This window comes from Strix uralensis, chromosome 24 (genome assembly GCF_047716275.1).
Source record: "Strix uralensis isolate ZFMK-TIS-50842 chromosome 24, bStrUra1, whole genome shotgun sequence".
Taxonomy (NCBI): domain Eukaryota; kingdom Metazoa; phylum Chordata; class Aves; order Strigiformes; family Strigidae; genus Strix; species Strix uralensis.
This window is the reverse complement of record NC_133995.1, coordinates 8493258-8510902: the sequence shown is the minus strand read 5'-3', so window position 1 is coordinate 8510902 and position 17645 is coordinate 8493258. Positions and strand designations below refer to the sequence as shown.

General features: G+C 50.0%; 2 protein-coding genes across 7 annotated transcripts; one reads left to right on the top strand and one right to left on the bottom strand.

Moving 5' to 3' along the window:
* The first annotated feature begins 48 nt into the window (after nt 1–48).
* On the top strand, nt 49–1272 carry C24H1orf74 (chromosome 24 C1orf74 homolog). Its single transcript, XM_074893569.1, has one exon. It carries the CDS (start codon nt 88–90, stop codon nt 943–945), a length of 858 nt encoding a protein of 285 aa, XP_074749670.1. The 5' UTR covers nt 49–87; the 3' UTR covers nt 946–1272.
* Nucleotides 1273–1878: 606 nt separating this feature from the next.
* Nucleotides 1879–17371, bottom strand: TRAF3IP3 (TRAF3 interacting protein 3). 6 transcript variants are annotated; one of them, XM_074894022.1, is made up of 16 exons: nt 17082–17371; nt 13833–14200; nt 12439–12547; nt 11861–11918; nt 11615–11639; nt 11153–11182; nt 10787–10882; nt 6883–6954; nt 6475–6615; nt 5677–5814; nt 5333–5468; nt 4530–4592; nt 4392–4451; nt 3714–3868; nt 2314–2586; nt 1879–2138 (listed from the first exon to the last, which is right to left on the bottom strand). In XM_074894022.1, exons 2-16 carry the CDS (start codon nt 14133–14135, stop codon nt 2055–2057), a joined length of 1743 nt encoding a protein of 580 aa, XP_074750123.1. In that variant the 5' UTR covers nt 14136–14200; nt 17082–17371; the 3' UTR covers nt 1879–2054. The 6 variants fall into 6 exon arrangements, with proteins under 6 accessions (XP_074750123.1, XP_074750126.1, XP_074750127.1 ...); XM_074894025.1 differs by having other exon boundaries at nt 2484–2586; nt 17082–17369; XM_074894026.1 differs by having other exon boundaries at nt 2314–2427; nt 17082–17366.
* Nucleotides 17372–17645: the final 274 nt, after the last annotated feature.

The following is a 17645-nucleotide window of genomic DNA, read 5'->3' as shown; positions in this document are numbered from 1 at the left end:
CCGCCCCGGGCTCCCGCCCACGCTAGCACGGAGGCCGACCCGGAAGCGGTGGGCCCGGCCGTGGCTTCCCCGCAGCGCACCGCGGCCATGGGCCCGGCGGCCGGGGCGGAGGCTCCGGCGGGCAGCGCCCTGTCGGTGCCGCAGCTGGTAGCGGCGGCGCGGGAGGAGCTGGGGGCCGGGGCCGGGGCCGGGGCCGGGGCCGGGCGGCGGCGGCGGTTGCCGGCGGCCCGCGCCCTGCAGCTGGCCGGGGAGGTGCTGGCGGTGGCGGCGGGGCTGAAGCCGGCCCTGCTGTACGACTGCGGCGCGGCGGGCCCCGCCGAGCTCCGGCGGTACCTGGCCCGGCTGAGGGAGGCCGGGCTGGCCCCCCGCCGCCTCCATGTGCTGGGCGCGGAGGGCTCGGCCCTGCTGCTGCACCCGGGACTCGCCCGGCGGAGGCTGGTGGCTGTGCTGCGCGCCCACCCCGCGCCCTTCGTGGACGTCTCGGCAGGGCGGCCTTGCCCGGCCCTTTGCGGGCCAGCGGAGGCCGAAGCCATCAGGGGCCATCTTGCCGCCCTCCTGGCCCACTTAAAGGCTGCCGAGGCCACCAGTGCCAGCCCCGTGTCCTCCAGCGAGGTTGTCCCTGCGGGCTGGAACCTCTGCACCATCGTCGGGGTGCTGCTGGGCTACCCGGCAGCGTACACCTTCGCCGTGGAGGAGGGTGCCCAGAACTGCCTGGCGCTGACGCCGCTGAGGGTGTTCACGGCCCAGGCCTCCTGCCCCAGGATCAGGGATGGTCTCAGGGTCCAGATCTACTCCTTCAGCATCCCTGAGAGCCTCTGCGCAGAGCTGAAGGAGGTGCTGGACGCCTGGTGCGATGAGCTGAAGGAGGCCTTCGGCGCTCAGAGTGACTTTGTAGATCTCCGCATTTCGAGCGAGGTGGTGTCTCTTCCAGCAGTTGCCTTGTAAAACACAAACAAACTCAGACTTTTTGGCGTATTTCTCGCTTGCATCAGCGACTGAGGCGAGAGATCTGGTTCCCGTATGCGTGGCCCATTGTGGCTCTCTCAAGAGGCCCATGAGGAACAAATACTGAATTTTGACGTCTCGGGCCCTGGACCTTATAGACCAGTTGCAAATCAAAAGCTGTGTGCTTCCCAGAAGACCAGTGTGTGGATGTACGTGCTCACAGCTGCTCTGCAGCCTCCATCCAGACTGCGGAGTATGCCCTGTACAGTTAGGGTATATTTATTTGCTGCAAACAGCTGAGGATTAATAAAAAATTTGAACACCACAGTATTTTGAATTTGTGAAGTGTACTGTACGCTCCATATCATATTTACTAGTCATGCAACATGGTGTCATGCACCACCTCGTAGCTGAGACTGCGCTTGAATGAGGGCAAGAGCTACCATAAAACCCACGCAGTGCAGCTCCAAGAGGGGCTTAAAACCCCTGTCTCTGTCGAATTAATGTGGTGCTGGCAGTGAAAGGGAAGCCGACGTGACTGTGGGGACGCTTGGCCATGAGACAGGCTAGAAGAGCAGTGAGCCGAACTGGGCCTGGAGGTGGGAAAGTTGCTCAGGACAGCCAGTGCATGGAGGGAGTATGAGGGGACTGTGCTAAACCCTGTGCTGGTTTTGTCAGGTATCGGTAGAGATGGTCAGGATCGAATACCTCCCATTTACTGAGGCAAAAAATAAAGGAAGAGGATTTTGTAGTCCTCTCAGCTGCCGGGCATGAAAACCAGGGAGCTGGATCCCAAGGGCACAGGATGCCCCATCCTGCTGCTCTGTCCCTCCCACCCAGGCAGCAGTGGTTGGAGTGGCTTTGTCCCTCAGTGCAGCAGGGGGTGGGCAGCACAACCTTCAACTGACACAGAATAACCAAAGCAGCCGAGGGGAAGGAGTGATCTCCCAGCATTTATTGGAGCTGCAGGAGTTTGGAGTGAGACCAGCTCAGGATACGAACCAAAAGGCAAGTACAAAACAGCAGACGGTGCAGTGCGGCGAGCGTGCGTTGCTGTTGGTGAAGCAGAAGTCAGTTCCTGCGGTGAAGTCAGTCATCGGGAAGGTCCTTCATGGTCTGTAACTTGCGAGGAAGGTGGCTATGGCCATTGCTGTCACTGCCACCAGGAGAGGGATCCAGTGGCCATGCCGTCTCTGCAAGAAGCAAGTGTTACTAAGAAATTGGTGGGGAGAAGAATCTTCTTATCTCATCCCTAGCAAACATAATTCATCTTTCTGCACTGCACAAATAGATGGGGGAATTTTTCCCAGGGCAATGTGCAGCCTGGGTCTGAAAGCACTGCGAGTCGGGGTGAGGAACGCCTCCCACCTGTGCCTGCTTGCTCTGGAAGCGGTTGAGCTCGTCCCGGCACTGGCGCAGCCTGGTCAGGCAGGAGCGGTACTCCTCGCTCAGGGCCTCCAGCTCCGAGCGCAGCTCCCTGCACTGCAAGCACAGCAAGGGGCCGTTAGCCGGAGGGATCCCCTCACTTTTGTACGCACCGAGAGCGGCAGGGCGCCCGCAGCGGCGGCAGCGCTTCGCCCTTGCGCGGGCACTGTGGTGACTGGGGATTTTCGCTTCTGCTACCTCTACATCCATATGTACCTACAGGGGACAGAGCACATCTCAGTGTTACTGGGAACGTGGCGATAGAGGTGATGCCCGAGCTGTACCATCCCGTGACCTGCTGCCATCTTTCACATCACATGGAAGAAAAAAGCAAGTTATTTTTTATGACCACAGGTGTGCACAGATCAGGAAGACTTGGAAGTGCAAACTCGTAGCAAGATTTTCCTCTCATTCTGAAATTCAGGCTGCACTTCACTGACTGCAGGAGCAGAGTCCTTTAAACCCCCTGAACATGGGACACACAGGACAAGTACCTTGATTGTGCTGCACAACCCCAAAACGCAGGGAGGCCCTTTTCTCCTGAACGACCACACAGCATGAGGCCCTGCTGCCTTCCTGGTGAGCAGCAGCTGTGGAAGGAGCTCCTGTGCCAGGAGGCTGCAAGAGCCACTGTGGGGGCAGCTGGCCCCCTCCTCAGCTGTTCCCTTTTGCTGTGATTGTGCTTTATAAAACCCTTCCCAGGTGATGCTGGGTGATGCCTGGTGGTGGTGGTGTACTCATCAGTGTGAGTTAGTAGGATGGACTCTTCTTCTGTGGGGTTTGAAGCTCTGCTACGGTAAGTTCTAAATCCTTTTTTATAAATCCTTGCTGAGTATTGCTGTAAGAACTGTGAGGCTGTTGGTTGGTAGAGGGCATTGATAGGAAATTCATGTAAGAGGCTGGAAAGCTTTGGATGTTTTTTTGAAGCCCAGTTGTAAGGGCATTGCTTTTGTTAGCAGCTCCTTCCTGTTATTTGTAGGCCTTTTCTCTTTCTCCTCTCCTTCCTTGTGCTATTAAAGCGTGGTTTTGGCTTTTCCATGTGTGAGTGCTGAGGCTCTCCTGAGAGCAGAAATGGGTTTATATGGACAGGGCTCTGCTGATACAGGCCTGGGTGCTGGGCTGCTGGTGCCTTGCCCTTGCACATAAATGCTGCATCAGGGTCTTAGGTGGGGCTGCTGTCAGGATAAAAATTCAGCAGAGATAATCCTTACAGGAGATACCAAGCTTAAGTTACTTCCAGGAGCTTTTGTGTGGTGCGTTTGCTGCTGCTGGAGCACTTAACACCAGCAGCTTGCTCCCCAGCAGGGAATTGAGTCCCAGCCATGATTCAGTGACTTCCTCACCTCGTTCTCCTTTGCTGTAAGCTGGGATGTCCTTTTCTGCATCTCATCCTTCAGACTTTGTTCTCCCTCCTCCTCCTCCTCAGGGCGCTCTAACAGAGCGTTTTGTTTTTCCTTAGCAGGAGTGAGAGGTGGGGTCTGCATGGTGGAAACCTGGTCTAGAAAACAGGCTTCTGATGAGAAACATGTCCAGGCTTTCAGTTTGCTTTAGATCTTGTTTACTCAGCATAGTTTAAGATAATATTTGTGTGCTACACGCACAGCAGAGGACACAGGAGCTGTTACCACAGGCCTGCCTCTGCTGTAGCTACATGGTAATAATCTTTAGAGGAACATGTCTAAGTACTTGCCAGAAATGGAGGGGAGGGACAGTTAAAATGCCTTTTATTACTTTTTTTCAAGTACAGCTGTAATTGCCATTATAAACTGGAATGTATTTTGTTTGGAAAAAAAATGGTGTAGCCACCGGAGTAGAATTTGTAATGAAAGCCATTTATTTTTTAAAGTGCTTGCAATCATTAATACACTTAGGTTTTAATGTTAACTAGCAAAATATAGTAACTTGCTTTGTGCAGCTTTAAAACAATCCTTTATTCTAAACCAATGTAGACTTCTAGAGTCAGGTCTAACATTCCTGTGTCCAGTGAGAGGAGTGCTAGGTGGGAGTTAAAGTTTGCTGACCTTTCCTTGGCACTGTCGCCTCCTGAGTCTTCTGTTCCTTGGTCTGGTTCTGTATCAGGTCTGTGAACATAAAAAGCCACTGTCATCGTCCACGGTGCAATGCAGGTCTCTTACGTTGCACGTCTTTGCGTTACTTACTGTGCAAATGGCTGATTGTTGCCTCCAGTGTTGCCTTCTGATTTTGTTCTTTTTGCAGTTTATCTGAAATAATGATAGAAGGAAATGAAGTTGGATGTAGATCTCTGTGTATCTTTATGCAAGGATGGCAACTTTCCCTTTCTTCATATGTGTAAAGTGGAGTGGATATTGTTGGCTACAGTGAACTTCTTTGAAGGGATGTGATTTTTAGCTGCTAATTGCCCTTTCAGTTTTGGCAGACTTTTCTAGTGTGCCTTACATTCTATTAATTTATAGTTTATTTTAAAGTTGTTTGTGTGAGACCTGTTACAAAAACAGAACTGCTACCTGTTTACTTTTGCTTAATTGTGTTTTAAAATAGCTGTGTGAGTTTCCTTGCCTGTATCAGAACTGATACTTTAAGACACTATTAGGATGTATTTATAGGCTGGTAATATCTGTTAGTAACGGGCACTGCCTGGCCACTTGAGCGGGCTTGCGTTGCTGTTCGATGGGTCTGAGAAGGACACAGAGGTCTTCATCAAAGCTGAGGACTCATCTGATCTTTTTTTTTTCAGGTCTTCCATCCTTTCTTCTATAAGTGTCACTTGACTTCTCTGAATTACTTTAATCTAGTTGGAAACGACTTTAGGAGCCCTTTGGAAACCAGAAGCTTTCTTGGCAAAGCTGTGCACAGCATAGAGCGAGCGAGCCTTTTGCGTGTGTGTACTTGGCTTTAAGGACCAGGATTTTAAGAGTATTTCCCATATATCCTCCGTTCAGGTGGAGGACAGACCCCCCCACCGTTCCCCTGCCCACGATACCTTTGATGGCATCAATGTGCTCAGCCTTCAGGTCGTTGTCCTCCCGCAAGGCGCTGGCTCGCTGACGCAGCGCGGTGTGCTCGCTCTGCAGGCTGTGCAGGGCCCGCTGGAGCTGCTCGTTCTGGGCGTCCGCTTGCTGGGGGTGAGAAGGGTCCCGCCATCAGCCTGGCACCGGCACCACGCCACGAGCACGCGGCATCGCCGGCTTTCCAGAAACGAAGGGCAGCCGCGAGCCGGCAACTGGGTTGTGCGTGTGGCCACCGTGCTTCATCAAAGGGGCTTTTTTTTAATGTAGTGATCTCAGCCTGGGGACTTCCCTGCTTAGAAATCGGGAGCAGATGTACCTGCAGTTCGCTTTGCATGGCGTGGAGGCTGTTCTCCAGCTTGGTGTGTGCCGTGGTCATCTTGGTCAATTCGGCTTTGAGCGTGGTGTAGTGCTCTTTCCAGAAGGCAAGGTCCTCTCTCGTCGCTGCCAGGCTTCTCTGGGGAGGAAAGCAAGGACCCATGGGTGGGCTGGGACCCACGGCCCAGTGGGGCTAGACCGGGCTGCCCAAAACAGCATCTGCAGGCACTGGCATGAGCTGGACTGGGGCAGCACTGCCGCCTCCCGCACCAGCGTTACAACAACCTGCGTGGGGCTGGTGCCATCTATGGACAGAGGGCTGGCTGTGGAACCCCGGCTGCCCTGCTGCGGGAGGATTTAGACAGCTGGTAATCTTGGGGATACAATTTATTTATTCTGAAAATACCAGTTAGCAATTTGGTTTGACCCACGGGATACCTCTTGGGGAAAAATCCATTTTCATATAAAAAAGCCACTCCAGAAAAAGCTTCCCTAGAGACCTCATGCCCTTGGTTCTCCATGTGTGCAGAGCAGGGAATGAGAAGGGATTACATTTAAAACACCCTAACAGCAGTGTATTTCCCCAACTCTGTCCTGTTTGTAATAACCTGATGTGTGGCTCACAAAATGAGCACAGATTGCCACTAAGCTGCTTTGGACTTTGCTCAGTAGCTAAAAAATGATTTATTTTTTTTTTTACTAATGGTAAGCTAGTCATTGCCTTTCCCTGAAATGTGGAGGCTCTTTGTCATAGTAGGACTGGATTAAAGCAAAGCCAGGTGTAAAACATGTTGCTTACCTGAGAGTTTTGCAGCTGCTGCTCTGTTTGGAGTTTGTCCTCCAGCATCTTCTGAAGAGCCTCTTTTGCCTTCTGCTCGTAGGTCTGCTTCTGGTCCTCCATTTCTATTAGGATCTTCTTCACACACTCCTTTGAGTAACTCTTTAAAGGAAGAATTAAAGTGCTTGAAGGGTCTTACCTGGCATGTTCCTAATCTTGCTAAACTGGAATATTAGCAAATCCAGAGTCTGTAAATGCTACTGGTAATTTGCTGTGAAACATTGCTTCAGCAAAGAGGAAAAATCATTTTCAGATCCATATCTAATCAGATTGCTCTAGAAGCTGAGACCCAGCCCAATTACATGGTTCAGTATTTTGTTTTCATGCCTTTTTTCACCCATGTTTGTTTCTCAGTGAATCAGACATTACCTGGGTGCAGGCCTGCAGCTGGTTTTCAAGCGCCCTTAGTTTACACTTCAGTTTGTCTTCGTTCAGCTGACCCTGGGGGGAAAAACAATTGAACTGATGTGTGGAATCATGAACTATACAGTATGCCTCCAATGTTTTGTTATCTTCTGTTTTGATTCACTTTCTCTCTTTTCTTTGTTTATAATATTGTGGCTAAACTTGGTCAAAGCCTTTTCAATGCTTAGAGTTCAAGTAAGCCTTCACTATCTCAGAATAAATGGGATATGGGGGAAGGAAAACTTCTGTGCATTGAAAAACTGTCCCAAGGCAGTTGTGCTGGTTACTGAGTGCAGGTACTTGCAGCAAGATGAGAAGTTAAGAGCGAGAGGATTTCAGGTTAGCCTGGATGGGTCTGGCAGAAGCCTGGCTGATGTTCCTCCCTGCAGCACTCCTTGCCTCCAGCTCTGGCTGGTGCTAAGGTCTTGTCTTGCTGGTTCCCTTAGGAAATAGGTTGGGGCTGCGTTGCAACATCTAGCAGTTGTGCAGGGGGATAGAGGGCAACAGTGATGATTCATTTTCCTTATTATAATCTCCTCTCAGTGTTAGTCAGGCTTCTTAGGTTTTGTGAAACCAGACTGCATGCAAATTCAGATAAAATTTCTAGCAAAGAGTTCACGTAGGCTGTTCTTCCACCACCGATACTGAGAATGCTGGTATCCTCTCTGCTTGCTGCTGTTTGAAGTCAAGCCTCTGAAAAGCAACTCCTTGATGTTACAGCAATAGCTGTTAGACCCAAGCAAAACCAGATTCTCTGGTGTCTTTAGCACTGTTTAAATTTGCACAGAAGTAAGTTTACTGTCCCAAAGACTAAATCTTTCCAGTTCAATTGTTGGTACGAAGAACTAAAGGGTCTATCTTAGAGTAGGTGGAATTCTGAAAAGCATTCTTATATATGAAGTATTATGCCTGGTTTTCCTCTGTGGTTTATTCTGCTCTCTGCAAAGGTTCATGTTGGAGGGTGGTGGTAGTTGTTGTTGTGCTGTTGTGCACAGATGTAAATGTGCAAAGTACAAGGCAACGGAGCACGGGGTCCTTCCTACGCTTCAGAGCAGAAATGTGCTGGCAAACTCCTTTCGTGGAGACGCAGCTTATAAATTGGCAGAAGAACATAAAGTATAAGGATTTCCCTAAATGGAATAAGCTGTCTGTTAGGGCTGTTACCAGAACAGCATAGCAGTGAGGGGTGAATGTGTGCACATACGTGGGAGGGCATAAGAAATTCTGCTTCTGACCAGAAACATTAGGTGAGCAAATCTTGGTCAAGCCCTTGTGTTGAAGATTATCTACGTGAAAGGGGCTGCCTTAAAACAAACAAACGGAAACCTCACCCGCAACTAAACAAAACAGCAAAAATCCTGATAGCCACCATCATCTGATAGTGGTTTTTCCTCTTGTGCAGTGACCCCAACGACAGGGTTTGAGCAGCCCCTGGGGATCCTTGCACTGTGCCTTGGAGAGCCCGAAGGCACCTGCTGAGAACTGGGTGGAGGAAAGGATTAGGGCCAACATGTTCAAAACATGCCTGTTCTTGCAAATACCTGATTTCAATCCTCTGTAGCCCCCTTCTTCAGAGAGTCTGAGCTTACCAGAATGGGCAGCTTCAAAGCCTTGCAAACCCTTCTGCATTTCTTTACTGCTGTCATCTAAGCACCATATAGGTATTTTAAACTGGTTTTGGTTGTCTTGTGATCGGTGAATTCTCTGATACTCCCCTTAGTCATTTTAAATAGCTGCTTTAAAGCAATAATAAATGCTGTTTCTGGAATACCTCCAGTTTGCCCAACAATGCTTGCACTAGAAAAATAAGTCCATATAATAGTAGTAATGCACTAGAAGTGACAAAGCTTAAACTCTGCAGAGCTGCAAGGTACTTCCAAAAGTCAGGCTCAACTTCAGAGGTCAGGAAGGGAAGAAAATATATTAAAGTAGCAATTTTTTTTAAGAGAACAGCTTTAAAATAATTACTCTTAATAATCATAACAAACTTATTTAGCTTCCTTCATCTGGCAGCATTTTTGAATTGACTAAGCAAGTCTTACAACAGATGGGGGATTTAAGGTATAGACCTATGGTAGGAAGGTCTCTCTAATCTGGAAGTAAAATCGTGGGAGGGGGAAGGAACCAAATGCTTTATCCCTTTAGTTTAGTGACACCCCCATCCTCCTGCAGAGATTCACTTGCTCCATCAAGCCAGAAGCTCCCACGCACGGCACCTCAAAAATGACTCTGTGGCCGTTCCAAGAGTTACTGCCATATTGTTCCTTGTATGCAATAGCATTTCTTTGAAACCTGAATTATTAGAAAGGATTAAAAAGCTGCTGCAACAAGCATTTGGCATCTCACCTGGGCCTGGAAATGGGCAAACAACCATCAGTTTCCACAGCACAGCATTAAGGTGTAGGACCTGTCCATACATCCCGGAGAAGCCCCTTGCCCCCAGCCTGTCTCCCTCTGCACGGGTCCCTCTGTGCAGGCAGCATCTGCCTCGTTTGCCCCATTGGCTCCAGTGCCAGTGGCAAATTAATTTTTAGTCTGATGAAAGGCTCAATGCAAGAAGCAGCAGCAAAGTCTTTCTTCTGTAGCAGAGAGAGCAAGAAGCAAAGTGCACCCACCTGTTTCTAATCTGAGGTTTCGTGGCTACTTCCTGCAGAGTGTGCCAGGGTGTTTTTTCCTGCTCATATTATTTGAAGAAGCAAGCGAAGGCGGAAGTTTCTAACCGCAGAACATCTAACACAAGTTTGGTTTTTTATACCAACTCACCCAATCACTTGCTTTTCTGTCCCAACAGAACTTTCAAACCACTTTTTTAATGGCACAATAAACTGTAAATTAGTATTCAATTTAATAATCCTATATAAAACATGTTGCATAAAATGCATCACCTTATTTTATCTTTTGATAGCAAAAAGCATGGACCCTGGTTCAAGTGCTGCCCAGAGGATTTTGTTTGAGCTGTGGGGAAATATTTTGATGCAGGGCCACGATTCAGCAGAGCCCCTCAGCTAAGCATTGTGGTACTGGGTCCCCTGCTCTGTGTCTGGGGCCCAGGATACGTCCCTGAAAGGAAGGGGGGCAGTGGTGTGTGAGGAGGGTGTCCCCATGGGTCTGAGCACGGAGCAGACTGGCTGCCTGGGAGCTCGGCAGGAAGGCTGCATGTGCTGGGCAGGGGTTTTTAGCTGTTCCCAGATTAAGACACAGTCTGTCTTTTCCCCTATCCAATGTGGTGTTTGCCAGCACTTGGGCGCACCAGTTTGGTGCGTCTAAAATTTTTATTTTGGCCAAAAAGGAAAAATTTCTTCAAAATATTTGAAACTTGTTTTGACTAAGAAAAAAACTTGGTGGAAGAAGGTTGTTCAGGCTTATTCCAATTTTTTTCCCCACTTACACACTTCTGTTTGCTTTTTATGTAAGAAAAAGGGGAAAGGCAAGCTTAGAAAAACCCTGAAACCTTACAGAAGAAAAGGGTTTTACACTTCCTGTTGATTTGGAAGCAAAGTACATTTTGTAACAATATTTGAGGCACAAAAGGGAAAAACTTCAAGCAAAGTGACCCCCGAACTTCTGCGTTTGTGTTCAACACTCCCTAAAAAGACAAGTGACAGCGAGGAAGGAGGCAGGGCAAGCAGCAACTTGCAGATGAATGGTTCCATGCGATGTCCTGTCTGCTGGGAGACAGCCCTGCACCTTAAACCATAACGTCTCCACGCCTGTACCACACCGAAGCCAGGCAGAGCAGAGCCTAACTCTGAGAAAGAAGGGGAGACCCGAGGGGTGCTTTTGTTCTGCACACAAGCCCTGTCCTGCTGAGGCAAAGCCTCCCCCTGCCCACCCCCCCCAGGAATCGCCACCTGCAGCTCTCTGGTACCTGCCAGGATTTTTCTGACGCTTGCAGCAGTGTGGAGAAAAGCTCCTGCAAAATCACCATCTTCTGCTTGAGCAGCAGCTCGCGGTGCAGGGCCTCCTGCAGGGAAGGGGAGAGCTGGTCAGCGGGGACCTCCAGAACTGGTGGGGACAGCCTGGCTCCCCCCTCCAGCTCAGGGCTTCAGCCACTCGGGGATTCAGACAGGTCTTTGGGTTCAGTGGCTTATCCGTAGGCTTTCTTGGCCACATTAAAATTGGGCATGTAACACCTCTTCATTTAATAATAATAATAGTAATAATTTAGAAAGTATTGTTGTACTTGCCAAAGACCTGCTTTCCCAGTGGGCACTTAACAATATTTGGTACCTACCTTCAGGTAGTTGGACAGCTGCACCATTTCCTGAAAGGGAAAGGGCAAATGTTTAAAAATAGGATTGTTTCAGTTTATAAACATTTTATGAACTGGCTACAAAAATCCAAATATTTTGAAATAAAACTGAAGTTAACAGCCTATATCTGGGTGGAGGAGGAGAGTCTGCTGGGGTTTGGTTGATTTTTTTTTTTTTTTTTTTTTTTTCTTCTTCCCAGGGAAGTGAAAACATTTTCTGCAGCATTGGAGTTATGGCATCTTTGCCATGTAGTGTATCAAATCAGGGCAGTTACTGAATGAGACCAGGTGACATCCATGGGACAGATATCCCTTCTATAGCAGCAGTGTCATCATTTTTGAAATTACAGAAATTTAGCACTGGTCAGTGTCCTGGTCGGAAATTTTAGGAACTGTTTTCATTTGCAGGAGTTCAAGGCTAGTTATTATCTGTATTTTGCTTACCTTGTTTAAAACTGCTATTCCACAACTAAAATAAAAAAGAAAGTGTGTTACTGAGGTGAGTGCAATGTGGGCGTCTGCAGCTGTCTGTGGCTCTGGACACCGGCTGCTCCCCCCAGCCCAAGCAGAGTTGTGGGTATTTGCACAGCGGAAGCTTGTGCTGAGGTGAAACATGTTTGGGCATCGGAGGCTGCTGCCTGGCGGGTATCAGAATTCACAGCCCAGGGAGGGAGGGGAGGACCTGCTTACTCTGTCTGCTGGCTTGAGTCTTTCGCTCCTGCGCTTGGATTTGTGAGGGTCTGGGTTCCTGTGAAAGCAAAGTGAAAGGATGTGAATGATTCCCCCCATCCGAGGGGCTGTGAAATTCTATTTGGGTGTCAGAGATGGCATCGTTCTAGGGCAGAGAGCAGTTGTTCAAACAGTGTCCAGTGACATGACACAGCAGGGACAAGAGGCAAAGAAGAGTCCTGCTCAGGTGGGCAGAGAGGCTGAAGCTAAGTAATCCTGCAGCCTGAAGTTAACCCCCAGACCCCTGGATAATCTGGGGCACTTGCAGGGAAGCTGTAGGGCAGAGCATCTGGTGGTTAAGCTGTGGACTGGGCTGGTTTATCCCTCCACAGGGAAAATATCCTTAACACCTGCAGTCTGCAGGGGAAACTCAGCCTGGGATGGTAAAACTTCACGCAGGTGTGGGACTGCTGGTGGGGAAGCTTGAGTTAGAGGGGAGCTGTCAGCTCGTGTCCCAGACGACTTGATGGAGGCTTAGAGGTGGGAGGGAAACGCCACGGCTGCTGTTGTGCTGGGAAACCCGAGCATCCCTCACCTACCTTGGGTGTTCACTGAGGCGCCTTGGCTGGGGACAGCTTCTGCCGAAATGTCAAGGGGGATGCTGAGGCAGGAGTGTGCAGGGGAAAATGTGGGGCAACTCCACGGGCGCTGGAACGAGAGGGCAGCTTGAGTCAGCATCTTGCCAAGATGGGCTGCGAGGAGTGGAGGGGAAGGGGCTGTGGCTGGGTCAGGCATAGTACCTGTGGTGACTGGGTGAAGGGCATCAGGGAGATGCCAAGAGCCCATGGCACATCCACAAGGATCTGCTGCTTTGGCTGCAGCAGCTCCAGAGCTCTGTGGGGAAGTGGGAGAAAACCTGGCTTCTGGGGGCAGGGGTGAGGGGAAACATGGCACACACACACACTAGAACAGGACAAGGAACCCCCCCAAAGTGTCTTGAGATCTTTTTGGAAAAGATGGAGGACTTCTGGTGGCAGGGAGCTGGGTCCTGGCCTAGGTCTCTGCTGCCATTTGGCTGCTTTGGAGCAGAGGTACCTGTTCTGCATCGGCTTCCCCCTGGAGCTGGGGGAGCGGAGTGCTCACCCCATTTCCCCCCTTGTTACTGCTGCAGAAGCAAACAGGGGAAGGCACTGCATGGGCCCTGTGCATGTAAATGCTTGTTCTAGATTCCTGTTCTCTAGCAGGCGATTACACCTGGTGAACAAATGGCAGCAGGAGCAGGTAATCACTCTGCACGCTCTTGTGCTGCACAGGGAGCTTGAGGGCGTGCCGGTGGAAGTCTTCTCGCGTCCGGCTGCCTCCGCTCACGTGGGTCTGTGAAGCCCCTGAGATGAACTCACAACGTACCAGGGGAATTGTTAATTTTGCATGGGGTATTTAGTTTATAAGGAAGTTTAGAAGGAAGTCTGTTTGGCTCTGGGGTTGGGGTGTTTTGCATTACATCTCTCCGTAGAGGGTATTCAAGGCAGCGAGCCCCTGGGTTACCGCTGGCTGTGCAGCACAGGGTGGGTGATGAGTACCAGGGAGCCTCCCAGTTCCCACACCCTTCCTGCTAACAGCGCAGGGGATGGAGGGAAGCCGGCTGTTCAGAGCACAGTTTTCAAGGGTTAAAAATAACTTGTGCAAGTGCAAAACTGTAATCTGGCAGCTAGGGTTGGGGGCTGTACTTGGAGGAATGGCAGAAAATCTCTGTCCGGTTCAGGGTTTGGAAAATCCAGAGGAGTATGCCGGGAGGGAGGTGACAGCGTTTACCCGTGCCCAGCTCTGCAGTTCGTAAGGAAATGCACGTTTTTGTCTGTGCATTCCCACTTTTTGGCTGTACTTTGGCTTGGATCCTGATGTTGTTGCGATGGGTGGACAGGCCGTGGGTGCTTCTGTGGGCACTAGCTGGAGCGGGCAGAGCACTGAGCCGCACTTTAGGGACAGGCGTTACCTGGAGCAGGACGGCCGGCCTCGGATACACCCATGAGGAGCGATCCGGGGGGATGCGTGCTTTGGGCTCCTGTCCTGGCGCTGTCCTTCCAGCATTGCTTGCCAGGTTTCTCCTTCTCAGGAACTCCCTTTGACGGGGACTCTGTGACGGCTCCTCTGCTCCCTTCCCGAGGTGGCGGCAGGTCGTCACGTTGTTTCGCCGCCGCAGGTTCTCCCGCGTCTCATGCCGCCGCTCGCACTTCTCATCGTAGCTCTCACTGGCGCGCCTGGGCCGCGGCCGTGCCCTCTCGGGCTGGCTGATCATGTTGGGCACAGCTCTGCCTGGCTGCGACCACCCCGGCTGCTCTGGCGTCCTCTGTCCTGATGAAACTGAGGGAATAGACATGATTTGAGTGAAAACTCATTATTTCTGAGATTAAATGAATGTGAGGTTTCAGATGCTGATTCTGGAGTCCTCACACAATGGATGCAAGTGGAGTTCCTGGAGAAATCTGTCCATGAACTCGTGTGTGTTGGCTGTGTAAAACACACCGCGCTGTTCGTGCTCCTCTGTCAGGTGGGTGCTGACCTGGGGGACGCCAGGAACAGACTTTCAAACAATTAATGCAAACTCATGAACTTGGCCTCATTACCAAGTAATGATGCTTCCACTGCTTCCTCTGGGAGAATTCCTTTCCTGATAAAATAAAATCCCTCTGTTACTCAAATTGATTCTTTTGTGCATGCTGCTACAGCTCTTTAGCCAACCTAAAGAAAACAATGGCAACAAAGAGTGGTAGCTGCTATTTCTGCAGTAAACTTATAAAGTGTGCATTTCTTTTGCATTTTTTTGATAGGTCCAAATACAGTGATGGTGTGGTGTGACCTACTCTTCAAGCAGTGGCATTCTATTTCTTAGTCGTGGCTGCCTGTTCTGTGTGCACAGAGAGATCTGGAGCAGTGGAAACCAGGGGTTGGGCTCTTTTTTTTTTGGTTGTGTTGGTTTTTTTTTTATTTCCCAGTGGAGTATCTGGCAAAGTCCCTCCAGGTCTGAGCGCAGCCACTCTCTGAAGATCACAGCTACAGAGTGCTGCTTTTTCTTACTTCCTGGTTGCTCCCTCCCTCCCCAGCTCTTGATTCGGGTGCTGTGTAACACTTCACTTGTTCAGCTTCACTTCTCCCGCAGCCTCGCTGGCTGCAGCCCTGGGTCTGTGTTAGCCAAGCTGGGACTTGGTTCCTTCATTGCAAATACAAGTGTAGTAACTGATGGTTACACTTTGGGAATAATTAATTGTTAAGCTGTGCTCAAGAACTGGGGGCTCTCAATGGTATCACTTTGCCTCAGGTACAAATTCTGTCTCCATTTCTGGGGACTTTGTGGCCCAAACAAGGCAGTGGCTTGGCCAGAGGAGGAGCTCCTCCATTTCAGCACTATTGCACTGTCTGCATCCGCACACAGGGCACAGATATGAAACCTCCTCCCTCCTGCTGACTCCGGCACAGTTGCAAGCCACCGGTGCATTGGTTTTATACTGGACTTTGTTTGTATCGAGTGTATTTGGGCCTTTGCCTCTGCATCACTTGAAGAAAGCTGAGCAATAACTACCCATGACTGCTCCTCTTCCTTCCTCCCCTCGAGCGAAAGCTGTGTCACCTTCTCCTGTCCCCTCGCCCCATTGGCAGTGAAGAGGTTTGTTGTCCTCCCCATGCACATCTCCTGGATGTTGCTCGGAGGGTTCCCGGCCCTGGGGGTTCAGCAGGGGGGCTGCTGTGTCTGGTGTGGGCCTTTTCTCATATTTAGTAAATCATGTTAATGTAGGAAGGGGGGTGGGGGGTGGGGGGAAGGACTTTTAGTCTCTGAAAATTCAGGTTAAATGTTCTTCAGTGTCAAACCACCAAAACTTCATTGGTCTCATTCTGTCCCAAGCAATTAGGAAGTTGTTGAATCTAATGGGATAAAAAATGGGAACAAGTAAACCCCATTTACATCTATAATACTTCCGTGCTTTTCAGTCTGCATTAAAATCTGCTCCATAATTCTTTTTGCTGTCTTTGTACTAGCTGTGGTGTACTCAAAGCTCATTACTAGTGCTGTGTTTTCACTGTAGGGGCTTCCTTTGGAGGGAGAGTGGCACTTTTGGGGCAGTCAGCTCTTGCTCTGGGCAGGGAAGGTGCCAGCAAACCCACAGCCAGGACACTGCTCCCAGTGCTGACCCATGTGAGATGTGGGCTTCGAGACCCCCCAAGTATGGCACTTATGTGCTTTTATTAATTTTTATTTGAACATTCTCTGAATGGCTTCTGAAGCATTTCTAATTTTATCTTAAATTTACTGAAGGATCCCAACAGTATTTCACTGTTGACGTGTTTCTTATCATGATACGCTTACAGCTGGAGGAGTCTGGGGGTCTAAAAGGCTGAGCAGGTTATTCCCATGCAGCTTTTGCCTCTGTACCATAACAACCCCCCTGTGCTCACGCAGGGCCTTGCCTCTTGGTGCACGCGTGCTTTCCTTGACCCAGCGAAGTCTGGCCAACAGCTTCATGCAGAGAAATGCGAGTTGGGGATATGCCAACACCCTGCCATGTGCTCCCTTGAAGCTGGGCATGATCTCCATAGCTTGGGACAAAGCATGTACCTACAGCCAAACTGCTCCCAACTCTTCAGGACACTATAAAAGCATTTTTCAACTACTTTTTCTTAATTTTAGAAAGGGCCCAATTGCACATTCAATCTGGACCTCAGATGTCCTGCGTGGTCCCCACTCATGTAACTCTTCTCATCAGGAATAGCTCAGCCCCTCTCCCACCTGCGCTGCCTCTGGGCTGCCCAGCCTGTCACCGTGCATCTCCAGAGCAGCTCTTGTAACAGCCTCAGTTAACCAAAAATGCACTTTAAAGCAAGGTAAAACTTAGCAAAATACAGTCCATTACTCACCCTGAGCTGAGCAAACTGTTGAGACCTTCTTGACAAGCTAATACTCTATTTCCTCCTTCTGTTACCCCAAATAATCCTCTGTAATTAACAAACATGTCCTTTATCTTTGCTTTCCAAGCTGTTATGCTTCTTGCTTCAAGGGAAACAAAAAAAAAACCACCACCACCCAAACAGAAAGTGCTTCTTGTTGGCTCATGTTACAGCCTCCCAGTGTCAATCATGTAGGCTGAAAGCGGGGTGAAAAAAGAGGAAAAAAGGTGCACAGTGCTGCTGCTAGCACGGCAGCCTCTGCTCCCCTCCATCCCTCGCTGGCCCCGGTGCTGCGGGCACTTACCTGGCCCGGGGGGTCCCGTCCTACCCCTCAACTGCCACAGAGGAGCAGGGTGAGCCAGGGGTTATCAGGCACGAACACGCTCCAACTGCCATCTTCGTGCCAACCACCTCATTTTGTTGCTCTCACTCTTTTTCTCGCTCTTTAAAACAGGAAACGTTGCAGCGCAGCCGAGCCCCGGTTCCTGTCTGTCTCGCAGCCTGGCTGTGGGGTGCAGGGCCCCAGCTCGTGGGGGGATTTGGGTTATCTTGGGACCCCAAAGTCTCCAGCTTTTCTCTAAGCAGAGCTAGCAGTTATCTTTTGGGCCATCTCCCTTTATCGGTCTCCAACACGTGGAGGTTGAGCACTGGTTCAAGGCGCTGCTTGTGGCACTTGGTTACTGAGTCTTCCCGAGCTGCTTTGGGGTAGAGAAATCCAGACTTAGGGAAGTACAGTAATGCTATTATTTTAAGGCTTCTTGCAGATTGGAAAGGAAAAAAAGTGTGTATCGGCTGCTGAGGAGAGGTCAGCAATGGCAGGAACTCGTTAAGGTCTTTAGAGAAGTGAAAGCTGCATTAATGCAAATCA